This window comes from Mauremys reevesii, linkage group 15 (genome assembly GCF_016161935.1).
Source record: "Mauremys reevesii isolate NIE-2019 linkage group 15, ASM1616193v1, whole genome shotgun sequence".
Lineage (NCBI taxonomy): Eukaryota > Metazoa > Chordata > Testudines > Geoemydidae > Mauremys > Mauremys reevesii.
The window spans coordinates 18,853,473-18,871,240 of NC_052637.1; the positions used below are offsets into that span (position 1 = coordinate 18,853,473).

The window sequence follows — 17,768 nt, forward strand, 5'->3', positions numbered from 1 at the left end:
GCCAGAGCCCCACTGCCCCTGGGAAGGTGGGGAACTTACACCAGCTGTCTGCTCCTCCTGTGTTGTGGCTCCAGAGGGGGGCAGTGCCAAACCCATCCTGGCAGTCCCAGGGGAAGGGCCACTGTTTTCCCCCACCCCCTCCAATCACTGCCCAGAAGGCTGTGGCCACAAGAAAAGACCATGGTGGCCGCATTTGAGAAACACTGCTCTAGAGACTGTCCAATCTGAAATGGAGAGCGAAAGAGGTAAACGTCTCGGCCATGGCAATGTGTTAGCAATTGCATGTAATGTCTCCAAAGAAGAGGGAAAATGAGAGTTTGTATCTTTATCTCTGGATCATGTGGTTAATGGGATGAGGGCTCATGGAAAATCCCTGCTACTGATGCGACAACCTCATGATCCCGCCTAGGAGCTATAGCAGCAGACCCCACTGCCCTGCTACAGTCACTGCAAACCCAGCTCTGGCAGCAGCAAGAACAGTTCATGGGCTGGGAGCAGGAGGTGCAACTGGCCCAGCAAGAAAGGACTCGCCAGCGGAAAGAAGGTCTCCTGCGACAGTTCACAGATCTGCCCAGGATGGAAATTTGAAGACCACTGGGGAAGCGTCCTGGGTGTTGGAAGCCCAACCTGGCCTGAGAGATAAGGAGGATTTTCCAAACACACCCAAGAAGGCTGCAAACCCCCCTGATTGGGAGGAGGGGGCCTGGATCAGCTTGGTAATGCTTTTCTCCATGGTTGAGGATCAAGCTCCCTATAAGGCTTTAAGTGAGAAAGAGGCCAAGTCATGCCCCTCTCTGACTCTGTCAGCAAAGGCACCATGAATGGTCTGAGCCAAATCCTTTCCTCATGGGGTTTGTCCACAGACAGTAGCCCGGTGATTCCTGGACAAAGCTATTCCCTGAGTTAAACCTTGAGTTTAGGACAATGAACGAGAGTGTGAATGCATAGTCTTGCAACAGTTAGGGCTGGTCAAAAATTCCAATGGAACAGTTTTCCATCAAAAAATTCAGCTCCATCTGAATGTTTTGTGGGAACATTGATTCTGATTAATTTTTTTATGGGAAAAAGTTGAAATGTCACATTTAAAAATGTCAAGATGTTTTGTTTTGGCATCATCATTTTGACTCACTTTGTTTTTACTTTAATATTAATATGGATATTTTCATATATGATAGTACTGTATTTCCATAATATATGTTGTATTATGTCTACAATCTATATTATATTTCATATTTTAATATAATATAAATGTTTAAATGAAACATTTTAACACTATAGAAACAAAGCATATCTATACTTTTGAAACAAAATGTTTTGATGGACCTGAATTCAGTGGGTTTTTTTTGAATGTTCATAGGAAATTTCAAAATGTGAGGATTTTATTCTGATTTTCAGCAATTTTTTTCTGCAATGTTGGAACTTCCCACTGAACAGAAATTCCTGTTTTGATCAGCTCTAGGAACAAAACATGAGAGTCTAGCCACCACAGGCCCAGAGCTGAAAACAGGTCTTCCAGCTAAGTCAGTAAATGTGGTGCTGGAAAGAGACAGAGACCCAGCTGCACCTCTTGGGGCACAATGGCATCACTGACATTATAACTAGGGATTGAAAAACACTGTCACTCTTTGAAGTTCCACCTGCAAACCAAGCTCCGCCCATTTGACCACTTGGGATGCTGTGACAAAGAGGGGATTTTCCCTTGTTATGTTGTATGTGCAGGGGTGGCTCTAGCTTTTGTGCCGCCCCAAGCATGGCAGTCAGGCAGCCTTCGGCGGCTTCCCTGCGGGAAGTCCCTGGTTTCATGGATTCGGCAGCTTGCCTGCAAGAGGTCCACCGGTCTCGCGGCTTCGGCATACCCACCGCCAAATTGACACCAAATCCGCGGGGCTGGTGGACCTCCCGCAGGCATGCCGCTGAAGGCAGCCTGATTGCCACCCTCGCAGGGACCAGCAGGGCGCCCCCCGCGGCTTGCCACCCCAGACACGTGCTTGGAGTGCTGGTGCCTGGAGCCACTGTGTATGTGAGTCTTACTGTTGAGCCTATGTGAGTTTTTCTGTTTTGCATGAATACTGTGGGTGCCTCAGTTTCCCTGTGTGCTGCACGAATACCTCGGTGGTGGGAATAGGGGTGTGTGACTTTGGTTGAGACCTCTGGGGCAGGTGAGGCTGCTCCAGCTGCTTGCACATATGCTATGACCGGTGCCCTTCGTAACTTGAGACCCAGGAGGGAGATGCAACCAAGTGAAGACCAGGTGACTCTTTGCCCAGAAAGCAAGACCAAGACAAGGAGGAGGAGCAACAGGGGTGTCTGAGGTTGGGTTGCTGAAAGCTGGCAGTCTGCTTGGGGGGAATGGAAGAGGGGGAGTCCAGGGCTTCTGGCCCAGGGCTCCCCAAGATGGACTTGGCTGAAAGTCACTGACTTCTATGCTAACAAGTTCTGTTCTACACTGTGTTCCTGTCAACTAATAAACCTTCAATTTTACTCTGGCTGAGAGTCACGTCTGACTGCAGAGTGGGGGTGCAGGACCCTTTGGCTTCCCCAGGAGCCCCGCCTGGGTGGACTCACTGCGTGAAGCACACTGTGTGGAAGGGAATGCTGAATGCTCCAAGGTCAGGTCAATGTATAAGCTTTTTGCCTTAGTGACAGTATGCTCAGAGAGAGGAGGCATGCTCCCCCAGAGACCTGACCGGCTTCATATGGAGTAGTGCCAGAGTCCGTGACAGATCCCAAAAGAAGATGTCACTCACAGTAGGTTGTGCTGTCAGGTGGATTCCTTCAGAGAGCACATGTACCGATATGACCATGCACACTCTTCAGGGCTATTATTACAGTGGGAGCTGGTAGCAACATCCTTCTGTGTAAGTTGCCTAAGGCTTTCCATTATAAAAGATTCTTTCAAACTTTTTCAAAAGTTTATAATTCAGCCGAACCTGAATGGAATATCATGAGACAAGTGAAAAGCACTTCTCTAGCCCCAGGGCTTTGTTCCAGCGAAATAGCAAAGTCTACTGCAAACAATGGAAGTATTAGACTTTCTCCAAAAGAAGATACATGGATACTGTGCTTTGACTTCGGTTGGTGAAAAAAGTTTTTGTTGCATGTTAGAGTCTCTCTGTAGGGGCATTCATAAATGTTGAAGACAGAAAATACCATTCTGAGCATCCATCCTGACCTACTGCTTAACACAGGCCAGAGAACCTCATACATGGACTGCTGCCTCAAGATCATACCTTCTGGTTGAGCTGGAGCAAATGTTTTAGACAGAGACATGATCGTGAATTGTGTGGATGGTTTCTTCTTGAATAGTCAGACAATAGACCAGGCATTATCAGTCACAGTCTTAAAATTCCCTTCCTTCCTAATAATTCCATATTTTTCAATATTACTCTGATCTCACAGCAGACAGTCTCTAATCCACAAAGCATTTTCATGCCACTACGAACATGAGTCACTGACTGAAGACTGGGTTGCTGTACACAGCTTCAATGTTATTGACCATGTCTAAATATTTTATAACCCGGGGAACTGTAGACTAGCTGTAGAGCTCAGCTTAGAAGGAAGCTAGTATATTTCAGATAATATTTATTTATCTTGCATCATGGTATTTTGTAAAGATGGGATTTTGGTTAAAAAAACAAGACAAAACTGAGACCCTTTTGCCTATATATAGTAACTATAGGCAATGGGAGTAGATCTAATAGAATTAATTGTTTAATAAAAAATGCAACATTTAAGAAACATTCTTCTCTTCTTTCCTATTTTCTTTTAGAGAAACATCTTGCAGAGAAAGGTAAGGTTTCTTTGTTCATTTTAATGGGAGAAATCAAAGTTTGCAACAAGTTGCCTATATCATTATTATTTATTATTTGTATTGTGGAAGCACCAAAGGGGTCAGGGCCCTATTGTGCTAGGTGCTGTACAAACATATAACAAAGAGCTGGTCCATGCCCCAGAGAGCTTACAATCCCAAATATAAGATGTGAGACAACAGGTGGATATAGACAGACCCACGGGGCTCACCAGGGAACAGAGGGACAATTGTGATCAGGGTGACAAGCACCAGTCACAGCTCCCCAGCTGTCAAGTGATTCATAGGCTTTCTGGCAGAGGTGAGTTTTAAGAAGTCTCAAGGTAGCAGCCTCCTACTTCCCAGCTGGCTACTAAGAGCTTTTCATATAGACCACTTACAGTTGCATAAAGGCAAAACCCACCCACACAAGCCCTTAACAGTAAGCAAACAACAAGTGCAGAGAACTCTCTGAACACTGATGGATCATGGTACCCATTCTTTCTAGTAGCCCCCTGTCCCCTCTAACGGACAGGGAAACACCCTGTATGTGACACAGTCCCCGACTGACTCTCACTAACCCTTAGCCCTGCCCTCAGCAGCCTTAGCAGGTGCTTGCTCTGGCCCAGTGTGTGCTGGGGAAAGGGTGAGGCAGGAGTTAAGCTTTTGACATTTTAATGCAGAGTGGATTAATGGGGTGTGTGGTTCCTTGCCTGGGGAAGGGGGAATGGAGCTCCCAGCCTGAGCCCAAGGAGGCACTGAAAGATGTGTCAGTTCTGTCTCCAAAGCCTCACCCCATCTCTGCTTATGCCCCTGCCCTTACTGTCTCCCCCAGCCAGCCTCCCCATCCCTGCTCTGGCCATCTCCCCACACAGCATGGGCCAAGTCAGGGGAGCCAGCCCTGTCCCCCAACCTTGCATGTTCCCCCACATATCCCTTTCATCCCAAGCAAGGGTGGAGAGGCCTAGGCAGCACTGTCACAGGAGCAGGCAGGCATGGAGGGAGGGAGGGAGCTGCAGTTGGAGGTGGTGCCAGGGCAGAATCTCCCAGCTCAGCAGCAGAGGAAGGGGCTGGGCTCCCCAGCTTTGCTGTGCCAGCAATCCTGTCAGCTAAGACTCCTCCCCATGTCCATGGGGGAGCTCCAGGGGACACCCGACCACCCATCCATTCCCCATCCCTGGTGATTTCCACCCACTCAATAGCATCATCCCTTCCTGCCCACAGCACTGGTCTAAGCAGCCTCCCTTAGCTCATATGAGGAAGGGTAGGTGTAGGAGGAGGAAGGGTAGGTGTAGGTTTTGCTCTGTCCTTTAATCACTACTGTGAGAATGTTCTTCACTTGTAGTAATAGTTATAAAATTCCCATGTGGTTCACATTGGCCAGGGATAGAGTAACTGGAAAAATTCATAGATTCCAAGGCCAGAAGGGACAACTCTGATCATCTAGTCTGACCTGCATAACACTGGCCAGAGAACTGCTCAAATAATTCCTAGTGCAGGAAAAACATATCATCTTGATTTAAAAATTTTCATTGATGGAGAATGCACCACAATCCTTAGTAAATTGTTCCAGTAGTTAATTATTCTCACTGTTAAGTTTATGGAAATAAGGCATAATTTTTTTTATTTCATTAATTTTATGTTTGTTTCAATAAAATTTCTTACCATATATCTATTTCTATTGATTTGTTTTTAGAGAAGCTCCAGAATGAACTTCGTAAGTGTCATTCCCACCTTCCCCTAATATAAACTTTATGATAAACTATTTCCTCTTCTGAGGGTCTGGTGCACAGGGCAGCTCTCATCTCTCTGTATCTACTTTTTTTCAGAGTTGAGAAGAGTTCAAATATATCAAGGTAAATTCAGCTGATATTTTATTCATGTCAAAATTGGGGAGATCTTTGCCCCTTTTCCTTTTGCAGTGAACAGGCTCATAGCAAGAGTGACAGGATTCAAGTAGTATTTTCAGAGAGATGGGACAGATGTTCTAATTTGGGTAAAGTGGTGATTAGTGAGAGGGGATTTTCAACCTTTCCAGGCTTACACTGTTCTGACAGGATCATTTCCATTACACTGCTCAATATGTTCTGCTGAAGAGCAGTTTTCCACACTCCCCAATTTAACTCTGCATTCCCTTCTAATGGAATATGAGGAAACAAGGAGCATGTTGGTCGTCCATGGTGCTGGGGAGTTGGACTCTCTAAGGGATGCTGTGGGTCCCAGAGAATATGGTCACCTATTTTACCTATATTTAAAGATTTGCAATGTACAGTGGATGGGGGATTGCTAATCAGATGTGGAGCCTTTCACTGGTAGGCCACTAGTCTCAATGTCACCAGGTGAGGCTGATTTTAGGGATCATAGTGCAATGAATAGCTGGTGACAGTTCAGTTACAAACAATTAATGGCTGTGCTCATTATCCTGAAAGACTCATATTCATGGCTGAATGCACCACAGAGACTCACCTGCCCATTACTCTTGAAAATGAATTTTGCATGTGTCAGGTTTGAAGCAGATTGGCAGGATAGTGTAGGAGAATCTTGCACTACCATCGCCTGTACTGTACCTGGACAATAAATACGGAAAGAGCTTTAGCAGCCAGTGTTTAAATGCTTCTCTCCTTCCCAGAACTACATTCATGCAGCACTCTGGCTCAGTATCTGTCAGCAGAGTGTCAAGCGTGCTTAGAAGAGAGGGTGAGTGAAGGAAAGGAGAGTGGGATGGGGCTCTCAGGTGCAGTTTAAGTTGTTACTGTCACAGAAAGTTAGTGTTAATTTTAAATCATACTTCTGGAAAATGAAATCTGGCAGGTGTAAATTAAAATGACACATGGTGGAAAACCCAGAGAGAGAGTGATGAAATGGAGACATAGAGAAAAGATATACCTGAGGCTTCTGAAATGACACCTCACAAGGTGCCTCAGCCTCCAGTCAAGACTCCATCCACACAGTCATGGAAATGGAAGGACTCACAATCTGCCCACGAGAGGGGGTGTCTTGGGAGAGGGAAAGCACAATGTTAATCTTGATGGAAAGTGTCTCGTGGTTATGAAATAAAAGTAAGTAAGGAAAAAATGACAGGTCAGATAAAGGCAGTGAAGGATGGTATTTTTTAAAAACTGAAACTAAAAACCTGTGGTGTTGATTTTAATTTTTAAAGAAATAAAAATTTGATCAATTATAGCCAGATCATTGCTAACTCCTCTAGTCAAGGTTGCCAAAGTGTTTCCATTCCAGCATCGGAATTCAGTTCCTTATGAAACGTTCACCTCTAGGACTGAGATTTTCCATTCCCGTCTCTGCCCTACGGTGATATGTTTTTATTTAAAAAAAAAAAAAAAAAAGGTTTCAGCAAAATGGTCCAGCCTGTCTTTAGTAAGAAAAGAATCAGGAAGAAAGTCATTTTCCTGTCCCATGAAACTTAAGTCTTGGTGCCCCACTCACTCACACACATCCACTGCACATGTTCCCTAGCAATACTACTACATTAACAACTTTTGTAACTTCACATTAATTCACTAAATGTTGGTCATTCCCAGAGGAGTCCAGTAGATGAGGTTTTGTCTTCTTTCATTTTATGGTACAAAGTGGTAAATAAATGTCAGAAGACTTTTAGGATTCTGTTTGACAGCCCCAACACAGTTAAACAGCTCCTTGTCGGATTCACTACAAATTTTCTAGAATTAATCTATTGCGCTGTTGGACCTTGCCTATCAGTGATGAGGCCAATATGACTTCGAGCCCTGGCCCGGCGGCGGTCCGGGTCTTTGGCGGTATTTCGGCGGTGGGGGAGCCCTTCAGTGCTTCTGAAGATGCGAAGTGACTGAAAGGCCCCCCGCCGCTGAAATGCCGCCGAAAACCTGGACCACCGCCGGGTGAATACAAGTGCCACAGCTCCCCCGCTTTGCCCCAGGCTCCATGAATCCTCTGGGCAGTGCTGCATATGATGCACCCATGTCACTCACTCATGACAGACTACAGACTATCATCCCTATTCCCATGCCAGGTACCTGGGAACCCTGGACACAACCCACCAGACTTCTCCTCAGGCTGGAGCCCACAAGAGCCTGGCTGTCCCAGGAATGCAGTGAGAGGCAGTGGCAGCCAGAGCAGCAGTGGGTTGGGGGAGTTTCACCTTCAGCAGCTTGGGACCCTTTAACACCAGCCAGACTCGAAGATGAATGAAAGGGGAAAGTAGCAGAGCAGTGTGTGGGTGTAGTGGGGAAGGTTTTAGCTGCTTTTCAGGGGTTAAAATTTCCCTTAGAGGGAGATGCAGGGAAGAGTGAGACAATGAGGATGATAGAAACCATAAATGGTGATAAGTAGATAGAACAGGATATGCCCATGCTGGCAGGGAGAGTGGGGAGCTGCAGTGAATCTCTGCTCAACCCCAGCAGAGCTCCCTGGGGCCCACAACTGAGAGCCAGGAAATCAGGGAGTGCTCCAGCTGGGATGGGGCCGATGGCTTAGAATAAGTACCAAGACCCAGTATTCACATGAGTGAGGGGCTCTAAGAACTGCTACTGTCGATTGGGTGGTTCTGAGCTCTTTATTGGTTTAAGAAGAACACTTGGTGACCAGGGCAGGTGTAGGGTATAGTCCAGGGGTTGGCAACCTATGGCACTGAAAGGTTGCCGACCCCTGGTATAGGCCATTGGTGCCCCTGACTCTGGACACCTTCCACACGTGTGGAATGCCAGAGAAGGCGTTTGTGAGGGACACTAGTTGTGAGTGGAGATCATGGCTATATGAGGCATCTGTACTAGTAAACCCCTTTAACGACTTCAGGAGTGATGTGAGCCAGGTGACCTTGACAGTCACACCACAGGATGTCCCTAGCAGTTATTACAGCAAGGCCTCTGTAATTACTTCCCTATTTCAGAGTGCCCCAGAGCAATGTGAGGGGTTACATTGTGCGTGTCCCATCAGAGCGATGAACTCTTACATGGAGTACAGCACGAACTGACAAGCAGGGCATTATAAGGAGCCTGATGGCTGGCAGTTACATGACCCTAGTTTATTACTGGCCACTAATATGTCTGTTTTATGGACAAGGCTGCCGGAAGACTCCAGTAAAGCGAAAGGAATTACAGCTGCATGTATCCTGGCTGTTCTAGACTGAATTCACTGTTAACCCTAGTGCTATGCTGAATGGAGAGTAGTTTCAGAGTCAGGAGGTGTGCAGGCCATTCCCAACTGTTCACTGAGCATTGCCACTGGTATCGCCGGTATGTTTGCCCCTGTGTTGTACTGAAGCCTGGTGCAAGGTGGGGGCAGGAGGCAGGATTCATTTATTACCTTTATTTTTGTGCAAGAAGTTCTTTTTTTCGTTCAACAACAAATCAGCATGTGCTGTTGGCCAAAACGGTCCAACTCCTTTTGATGCTGCCTACTCCTTCTCCCTGCTCAGCTGCACCCAGAGCTCATAGGATGTCCCTGCCTTCTGCCTCACCCTGTCCCCACAACTTGCTCAGTGCCCCTGGAGCTCATGGGGTATCCCTGCCTCCTGCCTTACCCTGTCTCCTCCCCACACACACATCTGCTCAGCTGCATTTAAAACTCCCAAGGCTCAGTTAAGAATTATGGGTCAAATCCATAGCTGTGTCTATTGACGTAACTCCACTGCAGTCAATGGCATTAATGCTGATTTACAGCAGCCGAGCATCGATCACTGCCGTGATGACTACTACTGGGATTGGGCCGGAAACAGTAATGTAGGACTGTTTGATGCAACTGTCCTATACATTTAGAAACCTGTGTGTGCCAGAAGTGTAATATCAAAACAATACATTCCCTTTACATATTTCCTCTGAGACGCCGTAAGGTATGATCCAAAGCCCATTGAAATCACTGGGACGCTTTCTATTGACTTCAGTGGACTTTGGATCATGCCCATAGTGAATAAAGAGGGACTAGGTGACTTGGTTTATTTGGACCTTCAGAAATCCCTTACAAGAAGGTATTAAGGAAACTGAGTAGCCATGTGGAGAGATTTAAAGTTCTGGCACTGGATCAAACTGGCTAACAGATAGAAAGTAAAATGTGAGACAAAAAGATCAATTTTGAGACCAGCTAGAAGCTGAGTGTGTATTAACAATATTCCATACTAATACTGGAGTTATTTACTTTTATCAATTTGAGAAAGCATCCTGGGCATCATTGTGTGCAGCTCAGTGGAAACCTCTTCTTAAAGTGCAGCAATGGTCAAAAAGCAAACAATGTCCACATGCATATATATGCAATGGAGAATAATATGAAAAATATTACACCACTATATAAATCAATGAAGTTCTCTTGTAACACCAATAGGCAGGGGGAATTGAACCTGGGATCTCTGGAGCTTAGTGCATGAGCCACTACCGCATGAGCTAAAAGCCATTTGACTGTTAGCTAAGGCTGTAGGGCAGACTCATAATCTCTCTCTCTAAGTGGTCTCAGTGCCACTAGATGGGACAGAACACCACACCCAGGAGGTGTGAGGGTTACACTCTCACCTGGATACTATTCAAATGAAAAGTTTTATTTGGGGGATTGTTTTCTTAAACTCCAAGGTGGGATTGTATTTTGAGTTGAGTTTTAGTTCTGCAGCAAACCACATTGAATTTAATTCATCAAAGCATTAACCTACCAAATACTCTTTTCCCCTGTCCTTCTGTCCACCAAAATAAACCCCGATATTTACTCAGAAAATTATTAGTAGTTTTTTCCACTAATTTTCACCTGGTTTTGTTGTTGTATTACTAAACACTGATAAATTTCTGGGAAAAATTAAATAAAATAAAAACCAAAAATGAAGGGCCCTATCACAGTTTCTTGTTGTAGACTTAGAACTATTAGCCTATAAATATTTACATTTAATAATTGGGCCACACCATTTGCAGCGCATACACTCAACTTCATCCTTTCCTCCTGTTTTTGTTTTTTAAAACTTTTGAATACTTCCTTGTGTTCTGAAACGTACTCTGATACAGATTTTTGTTTTCTTCCCACTTTAGTGTTTCAAATCTTTAAATTGTTATCTGCTAACAGCTTGAAATATGTACGTGGTTGGCATGAGATTCATCAGTATGTTCAGATGTGCATGCACTTCAGAACTTGCGTATGTGCCTGTTTGTTTATTGTGTGTATCTTTAGACTAGTAAGTAGCTGTGTGACTCATGCCGTCTCACTTGGGGTGCTCTTTACACTGCTTTGCTGCTGTGTCCTCCAGTCTGGAGAACCCACAAGTCACTTCCACCTATGTCTGTGTACACTTGCAAACTGCCAGTCACATTCGGACTCTCACTAGCCCAGGGGTGGCCAAACTGTGGCTCATGAGCCACATGCAGCTCTTTTACTGCTAAAGTGCGGCTCACGGAGCCCCTCATGCGCCCTCACCCCCATTCTCCACCTACCAGACTGGGGGTGAGCTCGGGACCTTTGCCTTGCAGCAGGGTGGTGGGGTAGGGGCTTCAGCCCAGAAGGGAGGGGGGTCTCAGGGTTTCTGCCAGTGGGGTGCACCTGCCTGGGCTTGGGCTTCAATAGGAGCAGGGCTGAAGCCCCGAGCCCAGGCCCCAGCAGGTGCGCCCCAGCTTTTGAAGTTCTGAAGATTGTTTGGTCAGGACTGTGGTTTGGAACATGTGTTAATAACACCATAAAGTGGAACCTTCTGTCTTTACATACTATGTTGCCCCACAAATTTTATCAGGACAATATTGACTAGAAATTTATGAGTTTTCAGAAAATACCTCATAAGGCACGCTGTGTACAAAGATTATTTCAACAGTGCGCAAGAGAGAAATACAGTGGTACAGGCTATCACAGCATCTACTACATATTATCTAATATTATTTTAATTAAACTCACTTTATAGGTAACCATTTACATTTATGAAATAACAGAATTTGGAATTAGAAAATAGAATCCACTAGAACATAACCCCCCTCTTTATGCATTCCTTTTTCATTTTCTCAGTTTTCAGCCTCTGTAAGCCCAGAGTTTGGAGGAAAATTTCTTAGGATGTTTAGTTAACTCTTGAGCAATCCTCTTGTGCAGTCTTTGTTTACTGTTTTGAGTTCCAGCTTAAATATCAATATATATTCCTTGGTGTGATGTGTTGCCTTCTTGATTGAACAGTTATCCCTCTGCTCCTTTCTGGCTTACAGTTCCTTCTGGACTTGCTCTCTGACAACTTTTCTATTCCTTTTGCTTCATCTTGTATGCCTCAGGATGCTGTCCAGATGTTTTATTTTACTATTTTTTCATCTTCATTACATCTCTTTCCCTCCTTATTTCTTAAGTCTTTAATTATAGTTTATCTTTTATTGTAGCTTATTTCATTTTCATTTCATTCTTGCTTTATTTAATAGTTTTCTAACAATGTTTTTCTAATAATTTCTTAGATTACGTCAAGACTCTAGTTATTTTTCCTTTGTTTAATTGTACTATTCTTCCTTTAACATTCCCACTTTTACCCTTCTACCACTGCCTTTTTTCTTTCAAAGTACTGTTCCATTTGTCACTGTTCCTACTATTTCTGTCTGTCCTGCCTGTACTGAACTGGATTTTCTCCCTTCCAGCTCTAGTCCTGGAAACCCCCTGATGACACAACTCGCCCACTGGGATCTGTATCCACTGGCTCCCCACTTACTGTGTCCCTTCTTTTCTGGTGTTGGTTGCTGCCTCTTTTGCTACTGGCCTGTCTCTCTCGCAGTAATGGGAAACTTCCTCCAGACTCCACCAGCAGCCAGGGAAGATAGTGTTGCCAGTTTTTGCCAACTGATCAAGACTCACAGGATTTTGGCATCTGCAGGGGGAGCTGTCAGGATGACACAAGAAGTTCCTCTCGTCCTGCGACTTTCAGGGCAGGCACGCAGCCAGAGCTCTGCGAGAGCCTGCGGGCTGAGGACACAGATCTGCCTTGCCATACAGGAAAGCGGAGAGTGGGGAGTCGGGGAAGTGGTGTGGCTGGCACCTGGACGGAGAAGTCCCAGGTCCAGCAAGTGGGGAACTCAGAGAAGTGGTGTAGCTGGTTTCCAATCCTAGGGCAGTGGGAGACGGAAGAGTTGCTGCTGGGTCATGATAGCACAACAGTAAAAAACAAACAAAATAAAAAACACCCAACCCTAGACTAAAAAACATGATTTGATTTTAAGAAAGCCTCATGAGTTGAGGGTCTGGCTCCTGACTTTTGATGTCTTGAGGCTGGCAATACTGCTAGCATGTTTGCACATTCTCTAACAGTGACTGATTTAGTAGGGAAGACAAGCCCTTGCAAGGCATGGCAAGAGGCGTTTCTCTGCAGTCGCCTTCTCTTCCTTTGTTCCCTAGTATCACTTTCTATATAATTTAATGGGAAAACATAATAAAGCTGGTTCATCTCTCTGGAGAGGCTGAGCAACAGACAGGGAAGGTTTTGAATCTCAGGCCTGAATCAGTTGATGGTTTTACTGATCAGTGGAATGAATCATTCTGGCACTTTCCTGAGCTCTTTGATCTACTCCCTATTCAGAGCTGGGTAAACTGGAGGAAGACGAGTCTCTAATTTGCTGAGAGCTCAGACAGATTATGTCACAGAAATGACTACAACCTTGCCTAGAGCCAAGATCTGCCTCTAAAACTCTGATTTTTCTCTCTCTGCAGCCAGCGTGATTCTGGATCCAATCACTGCTCATCCTGATCTCATCCTGTCTGAGGATCAGACATGTGTAACAAAAGGAGATACAGCACAGAATGTGCCAGACAATCCTGAGAGATTTGATTCTTCTGTGTGTGTCCTGGGTTCTGAAGGTTTCACATCAGGGATACATTACTGGGAGGTGGAAGTGGGGAATGGTGGTGACTGGTGGGCTGTAGGGGTTGCCAGAGAGTCTATAAGGAGGAAGGGATGGCTCAATTTTAGCCCATTGGAGAAGATCTGGGCTGTGGAGTGTGACTGGGGTAAATACCAGGCTCTTGACTCCCCTGTGATCCATTTGCCTCTGAATGAGCGACTTGAGAAAATTGGGGTTTCTCTGAACTTCAAAGAGCGCCATATAGCATTTTATGATACTGATAACATTGTGCCAATATACACTTTCAAAGAGGTCTCTTTCTCTGATGAGAAAATCTTTCCTTTCTTCTGTATTTGGAGAACTCCAGGAAAATATATCAAACTATGTGACCGAGAAAAGAGCTAGCCCTACATTTTCAAGTGTTCATCATTTTTTTGTGCCAGCACTCAAAATTAGTGGGCACTTATGAAAATTTAGAGCAAATTACTTCACTGTGCCCAGAATTCTGTACCTTTCAAAACTACGGAAAACATGAATGGTCAGGAGAAAATGTCAATGACACAGCATTTACCCAAGCTATTTTTCTAACCTCTAGTATTCTGGAAGCCAAGTGTGATAAATGAAGAAGGGAAGTGGGGGGAGGGGAGCTCCCTTTTATGAACACACAGCCTGCCAGTTAGCTGTAAAATCCCTCTTGGTAGCTGTTCTCTGCTTGCTTTTCCTGTAAAGGGTTAAAAAGTCCCCCAGGTTAAAAAAAAGCAAAGAAAAGGAGTGGGCATCTGACCAAAAGAGCCAATGGGAAGGCTAGAACTTTTTATAATTGGGAAAGAACTTTCCCTTTTTGTGTTGTTTTCTGGACTGCAGGGACATGGAGCAGCAATGCTGTGTAAGGTTTGAACCAGGTATGAAAAATTATCTTCCATATCTAGAAGGAATTATTTGCATAGGGAATATTTAGATAAACACAATCAGGTTTATTTCTTTATTTTTGCTTGTGGATCTCCTCTGTGCTAACCCCAGATGCTTTTGTTTTGTTGTAACCTTTAAACTGAACCCTGTTTTGGGTGCTTAATTTTTGGAATTGCTCTTAAAATCTAGCAAAAGCCTAAATTCCAAATGTATTTTCTTTCTTTTTGTTTTTAATAAAATTGACTTTTTTTAAGAACAGGATTTTGATTGTTAGGTCCTAAGAGCTTTGTGCTTATGCTGTTCGATTAGCTAGTGGCAACAGCTAATTTCCTTTGTTTTCTTCACAGCTCTTCCTGTGGGGTGAAAGGGCTTGAGGGTACTCCACAGGGAGGAATTCCCAAGTGCTGCAAGGGATTTTTTTTTTTTTTTGCATTTGGGTGGTAGCAGCATTTACCATGCCAAGGTCAGAGAAAAGCTGTAACCTTTGGAATTTAATACAAGCCCGGAGTGGCCAGTATTAACTCTTAGAATCCTTGTGGGCCCCTACCTTCTGCACTCAAAGTGCCAGACTGGGGAATCAGCCTAGACACCAAGTCTACACAGGGTCTGAATGAGCTCTCCTCTGTCCCCTCTCCTATTGATGGGCTGGGGGAAAAGACTTCAGGAGCAGACCGTGTTTCATAGACACACCTATTCTGCCTAGGTGCACACTTTGAGTTTCTTTGCCAAAATGATCAATTATGGCTGGTTTGGGGTTACAAATCACTTTAGTACTTGAATATAGGGGTAATGAAATGTTGTTATCCTGACTGTATGGGTAAAGGGCAGCAGAACTGTTCTTAGCATGCCCTGATTGAGGTTTTGTTTAGGGTGACCCCCTCATTAAATAAGCAGGGGTAGGAATGCTAAATCTCAGTGAAAGGGAAAGAGGGTGGAGGCAGGTGGTTGTATGGATGTTGCCTAAAGAGTTCCAGATACCACTTGACTTTCACTACAGAGTTCATTAGACTCAATTAAAGACTGGAGAGGTAATCCCAAAGGAAAGGGGAAATAAAGTGGGATAGTAAAATGGAGTGTAGAATCATAGAATCATAGAATCATAGATCAGAAGGGACCAATATGATCATCTAGTCTGACCTCCTGCAAGATGCAGGCCACATTAGCCGATCTCCCCACTCCATTAGCAAGCGACCCCTGCCCCATGCTTCGGAGGAAGGCGAAAAACCTCCAGGGCCACAGCCAATCTACCCTGGAGGAAAATTCCTTCCCGACCCCAAATATGGCGGTCAGCTGAACCCCGAGCATGCGGGCAAGACTCTCCAGCCATACCCTCTGGAAAAAGGTTAAGAATAACATATCATTGACCCATTGTACTATTTACCAGTGTGGCACTTGATTAACCTATTGACTAAGCCCAGTATCCTATCATACCATCTCCTCCATAAACTTATCTAGCTTAGTCTTAAAGTCATGGAGGTCCTTCGCCCCCACTGTTTCCCTCGGTAGGCTGTTCCAGTATTGCACTCCTGATAGTTAGAAACCTTCGTCTAATTTCTAGCCTAAATTTCCTAACTGACAATTTATATCCGTTTGTCCTCGTGTCCACATTAGCACTGAGCTGAAATAATTCCTCTCCTTCCTGGTATTTATCCTCTGATATATTTAAAGAGTGTAATCATATCTCCTCTTATCCTTCTTTTGGTTAAGGAAAACAAACCGAGCTCCTCAAGTCTCCTTTCATATGACAGGCCTTCCATTCCTCGGACCATTCTAGTGGCCCTTCTTTGTACCTGTTCCAGTTTGAATTCATCCTTCTTAAACATGGGAGACCAAAACTGCACACAATACTCCAAATGAGGTCTCACCAACGCCTTATATAACGGGACTAGCACTTCCTTATCCCTACTAGAAATACCTCGCCTAATGCATCCCAATACCGCATTTGCTTTCTTAACGGCCACATCACATTGCCTGCTCATGGTCATCCTACGATCAACCAGGACTCCTAGGTCCTTCTCCTCCTCCGTTACTTGCAACTGGTGCGTCCCTAGCTTATAACTAAAATTCTTGTTAGTCATCCCTAAATGCATAACCTTACACTTCTCACTATTGAATTTCATCCTGTTACTAATACTCCAGCTTACAAGGTCATCCAAATCTCCCTGGAGGATATCCCGATCCTTTTCTGAATTGGCAATACCTCCCAACTTGGTGTCGTCCGCAAACTTTATCAACCCACTCCTACTCTTGGTTCCCAGGTCAGCAATAAATAGATTGAATAAAATTGGACCCAAAACCAAACCTTGAGGAACTCCACTAGTGACCCCCCTCCAACCTGACAGTTCCCCCTTCAATACTACCCTCTGCAGTCTCCCCTTTAACCAGCTCCTTATCCACCTCTGGATTTTCATTTCAATCCCCATCCTTTCCAATTTAACCAGTAATTCCTCATGCGGTACCGTATCAAACGCCTTACTGAAATCTAGATATATTAGATCCACTGCATTTCCCTTGTCTAAAAAATCTGTTACTTTCTCAAAGAAGGAGATCAGGTTGGTTTGGCACGATCTACCTTTCGTAAATCCATGCTGTAAACTATCCCAGTTGCCATCGGCCTCCTGCTCCGTAACCACTCTCTCTTTTAAAAATTTTTCCATGACTTTGCATACTACAGATGTTAAACTAACAGGCCTGTAGTTACCCGGGTCACTTTTTTTCCCCTTCTTGAATATAGGAACTACATTAGCTAATCTCCAGTCCAACGGTACAATCCCCGAATTTAGAGATTTATTAAAAATCATCGCTAACGGGCTAGCAATATCACTCGCTAGTTCCCTTAATATTCTAGGATGAAGATTATCCGGGCCCCCCGATTTACTTCCGTTAAGCTGTTCAAGTTTGGCTTTCACCTCCGATACCATAATGTCTACCCCCATATCCTCATTCCCATCGGTCCCTGTATCACTATTCCTTAGCCCTTCATTAGCCTCATTGAAGACCGAGGCAAAATATTCGTTCAGATATTGTGCCATTCCAAGATTATCCCTAATCTCCACTCCGTTCAAAGTTTTAAGCGGTCCCACTTCTTCTTTCTTGGTTTTCTTCCTATTTATATGGCTAAAAAACCTTTTGCTATTGGTTTTAATCCCTTCTAAGTCCATCTCCACCCGTCGTTTTGCCTTTCTCACTGCTTCCCTACACCCTCTGACCTCAATAAGGTAGGTTTCTTTGCTGATCCCTCCCATTTTCCAGTCCTTACGCTTTCTGTTTTTTCTTAATGACCCCTCTGAGACGCTTGCTCATCCAGCTCGGTCTAAAAC

General features: G+C 44.6%; 2 protein-coding genes across 5 annotated transcripts in view; both read left to right on the forward strand.

The window, feature by feature from the left end:
• Positions 1-14,616, forward strand: part of LOC120383243 (butyrophilin subfamily 1 member A1-like) — a 65,324-nt gene extending 50,708 nt beyond the window's left edge. For all 4 annotated transcript variants that reach the window (XM_039501109.1, XM_039501107.1, XM_039501108.1 and 1 more), the window contains 4 exons: positions 3,770-3,790; positions 5,484-5,504; positions 5,617-5,643; positions 13,409-14,616. In XM_039501109.1, the coding sequence (XP_039357043.1) occupies positions 3,770-3,790; positions 5,484-5,504; positions 5,617-5,643; positions 13,409-13,944 (605 nt within the window). In that variant the 3' untranslated portion in view covers positions 13,945-14,616. The remainder of the gene's footprint in view (positions 1-3,769; positions 3,791-5,483; positions 5,505-5,616; positions 5,644-13,408) is intronic.
• DHRS7C (dehydrogenase/reductase 7C) overlaps positions 1-17,768 on the forward strand; it is a 445,910-nt gene that overhangs the window by 251,653 nt on the left and 176,489 nt on the right. The window lies entirely within an intron of this gene.